The following is a 4,379-nucleotide window of genomic DNA, read 5'->3' on the forward strand; positions in this document are numbered from 1 at the left end:
TAATCTTTATTGCGGCGTATATCGATAGCAAGTGGTTTTACCTGATTTTTAATGAACGAATAGGGTCTTGAGCCTTGCTATTACAATTGGTAAGCGTGAAGTCGAGTTCCTCGGACGTCATTGGTGAATTGAGAACAATTTGATGGTGATCGCGTAGTAATCGTGGTCACCTTGATTGTCATGAAACTATGATGACTAAAAATCAACTGACTATGTGGAATTATTAATTTTGTTATCATAGCCTTAAAAATAAAATATGGTAGTTATCAGTTAAGTTTTACCGCAAAAATATTGTTATCAAAGTTTTTTCACGAATTTTCTGTTAAAAATCGTGTTCTGAAAACGCTTTTCAAGGTAAGTTTATTTTATTATATTTTCATTTAGTTGTAACTTACATAACAAGTAATTTGTGAGGATTATGAATCTGTATTTTAATTAATCAAATTACCATTAGAAAAAAAATTAATTTTTTTTTAAATTTTAGAACGGGGTATTCGCAGTCAGTGCTCATGTGGTGATGATAGTCATTTACAAAATGACTACCATCACCCCTGGCATACATGCAAGATTAACAAACTAACTTTTCAATCTTAAATTTTATTTTAATATTTATAAATAATTTAAAAAAATATGATTTTAATTTAACTCATTTATATTTCAGATGCCAAGATCATATAAAAGAAAAACCACTATTGGAGGTTGGTCTGAAGAGTTGCTGATAGCTGCAGTGGATTTAGTTTTAAAAAAAAACTTAGCATGCGTAAAGCAGCAGACTCCATTTAGTACATTACAAAAAAGGATAAAATCTAATAATTCTGGACCACCAAGTTTAGGATGTACCCCTATTTTTACACCACAACAAGAATATGATATGGCGGAACATATTAAAAATTTAGCAGAACTATTTTATGGCTTAACACCCTTGCAACTGAGACAAGCTGCATTTGACTATGTAGAAATAAATAACATATAACATAATTTCAATAAAGAATTAAAATTAGCTGGAATTGATTGGTTTTATAATTTCATAAGGAGGAATCCATCAGTTACTGTCAGGAAATCAGAAGCTACAAGTATAAGTAGAAACACTGCAGCTAATGAAGAGGAAGTGACCTAATTTTTTAATAATCTAGAAAGTCTAATGGAAAAACACAAGTTTACTGCCACAACAATTTTTAATATGGATGAAACTGGCATCTCAATAGTCCAAGAACCTGGAAATATACTTGCTCCAAAAGGACACAAACGAGTTGGATCTATAACAAGTTGGGAACGAGGCAAAAATGTTACTGTTATTTGTACCATTAGCGCATCTGGATCCTATATACCTCCAGTCTTTATTTTCCCTAGGAAAAGGATGGACAACAAACTAACAAGGAATGGTCCTCCAGGTGCTCTGTACGAATGCTCAAAAAATGGGTGGACTAATGATGAAATATTTTTGTCATGGCTCAAACATTTTTCAAATTACTGTAAACCTACAGCTGAAAAACCAGTTTTATTAATTTTTGATAATCATGGAAGTCATATTACACTTGCTGCTTTTCAGTATTGTAGAGATAATTACATAGTAATGTTGTCTTTACCACCTCATAGCTCTCATAGAATACAGCCATTAGATGTTACATTCTTTGGGCCACTGAAGGCAGCTTATGGAAGAGAATGTGATTGTTTTATGAAAAGTAAGGCTATGGTCAAAATCAATCCATATGATTTATCAGAAATTTTTAATAAAGCCTACTCAAATGTAGCTTGTATCCAAAAAGGTGTCTTAGGTTTTTCAGCCACTTGAATATATCCACTTAATCCCAATATATTTAGCAATGAAGATTTCTAAGCAGCTAACACATTTTGTCAAAATGAAATTGACCAGAATAATGATGTTATAACTGTTAATCAATACTCAACAGATTCAAATCAAGAGCTACAGCAATCAATAGCATCAACATACCATCAATATCCATCAGCTTCAAACCTGTCACCATCAGTTTTTATTCAAGCAGTCAAGGTACTCCATCTTCCAGCAGATCAAGTGTTTCAATCAAGGAAATAACTCCTGTTCCAAAAACACTTCCTACAAAAGTTGTACGCCGAAAATCAGCTAAACAACATTCCACTATCATTACTGCATCTCCCATGAAGGACAAATTAATTGATAGAGAAAGAAAAAGACAGTTGAAGAAATCAAAAGAAGAATCTGGGAGGGTAAAAAAGAAGCAAATATTGAAAAAACCAGCTGGCAAGAGTAAGTTCCTAACTTTTAATAATTGTATTATTATTAATGTATAATTTTTATTTTAGATGTAAAGACAAAAAAGATTACTAAAAAGAAAACTACTTGATGAATTAAATGCAGCTCATAATTCTAACCATTCCACTTCTGACACTGACACAGATATCTTATTACAAATATGTGATGACGGATGATGATGTAGATGATGGTACTGAAATTTGTTTAATCTGTGAAGAAAGAGGCAAAGATGAAGTTTGGTATAGGTGCACAAATTGTGGATTTTGGGTACATGCAGAATGCAGTGATGCAAATTCACCAATAATTATATATGTGATATTTATGCTAGAAGACTAAGAATGTCTAGTTAAATAATTTTTAAAGATTGTATTGTTAACTACCTATATTTAAATATTAAAAGTTCCTGTCACAAAGTTATACAAGGTTAACACAGTTATGTTACCCATTATTCATAAGACTAAGAATTAATATTAAATAATTTTAAAAAATGTTACATTTGTATTTTTTACTATATTAAACTGTTAAAAATCCCTGTTACATAGTATTTAAAGTTATGTTACCCATTATTAGAAGACTAAGAATTAATAATAAATAATTTTAAAAAATGTTGTTAAATATATATTGTTAAAATGTTAAAAGTTATCCAAGATTAACACAGTTATGTTACCCGTAATTTATAAGACTAATAATTAATATTAAATTGTTTTGAAAAATGTTGTAGAATATTTAACTATATTTAAATGTTAAAAGTTTCTGTTACTTGGTTTTCAAAGTTATGTTGCCATATTATTATGTAGAGGCTGTTATTAATAAAATAATAACATCTCATATTAATAAATGTGTTTTCATGTGTTTTTTATGAAATTATGTTTAGAATAAAAAAAAAACGATTTTCCCTATTAATTTGCATGGGTTTTTGAGTGACTATCATTAGTCATTACCTCTACCTACGGGTAATAGTGGTCATTTCCACATTTTTTTAAAAAAAATAAAAAAATATATTTGCATTAGTTTTAAAAATCTGAAACGTAAGTATGATGTACCTTACAAGGCAATACTTATTTTTTTTTGTATTTGGTAGTGTTTTTGACTAACCGTTTGGCAGAAATCGAAATTCTTGCTTAGGCGACTGCCATTCCCCCATTCACCTCTACACCGATTTTCTATAGTAAGGCCAGCGAAACTAGGCGGGGGATTATAGCGCCCCCAGTGGTGTTTTTTCGGTAGGGCTGTAATAGTGTAGATTGCAATACTGAAAAGTGCCACTGGGGGCGCTAAAATCACCCCCCTAGTTTCACTGGCCGTACTATGGACACCTAAACAGTAAACACCTAGTGTACAACAGAACGATATCCACTTAAGCGTTGTTTCTTATATTTTACATAATATTATATATTATGAGACGGCCATGTCAATTATAAAATGTTAATTAAGAATCGCTGATATAAAAATAAATGTTTAATTTTGACCCTAAATTATTAATAATTATTTTTAAAATATTTTACTTATTATTGCTATCACGTGATTAACGATGGTATATACTAGATGTATGTTTAGGAACCTACGATATGAAAATCGAGTGCACCATAATCTCCGACCATAAATATACACTTATTGTTATTTAACGCAAGATCCACCCTCTGTAGTCTATATAATAGTAAACATTATTAAAATAAACTAATATAAAAAAAAAATAGCTAATACTATATTGTCAGACAATTATTATAGTAATATAATATTTAAATAATAAATTATCGAAATTAGCACTGCTGCGTTATCGACATCGTCGTTGCAGTCATTAATAATGATGAATACCGATAAAAATAGCAGTCCCTACAGGTAATGTGCTGACGAGTATTTACTATACATTATATTTCATTTCACACATTGTTTATTTTATTATAATTATTGATAATGCATTATTATAATTTATCCAAAAGGGCCATTAATTCATTTATATACATATATTGTATTATGCCAGCAGGGCAGTGTTGTTTATTTTATGTACGTTTTGCATGCCAATAAAGCAAATTACTTCATTACCAACATATTTTTTATACTACTGTTGTTATTTATGATTGTTGTAGTTTCAAATTCATTGTTATTGCTGTTCATTTTTTATACTGCA

At 29.9% G+C, this 4,379-nt stretch overlaps 1 protein-coding gene across 1 annotated transcript; it reads left to right on the forward strand.

Annotated features, from left to right (window-relative positions):
• Window positions 1-1,180: 1,180 nt before the first annotated feature.
• LOC111042179 lies at window positions 1,181-1,792 on the forward strand. Its single transcript, XM_022326700.1, has one exon. The coding sequence runs from the start codon at window positions 1,181-1,183 to the stop codon at window positions 1,790-1,792; it is 612 nt and encodes a 203-aa protein (XP_022182392.1).
• The last annotated feature ends 2,587 nt before the right edge of the window (window positions 1,793-4,379 follow it).

The sequence above is a fragment of the Myzus persicae genome, unplaced genomic scaffold (assembly GCF_001856785.1).
Source record: "Myzus persicae strain clone G006 unplaced genomic scaffold, MPER_G0061.0, whole genome shotgun sequence".
In the NCBI taxonomy this organism is placed as follows: Eukaryota; Metazoa; Arthropoda; class Insecta; order Hemiptera; family Aphididae; genus Myzus; species Myzus persicae.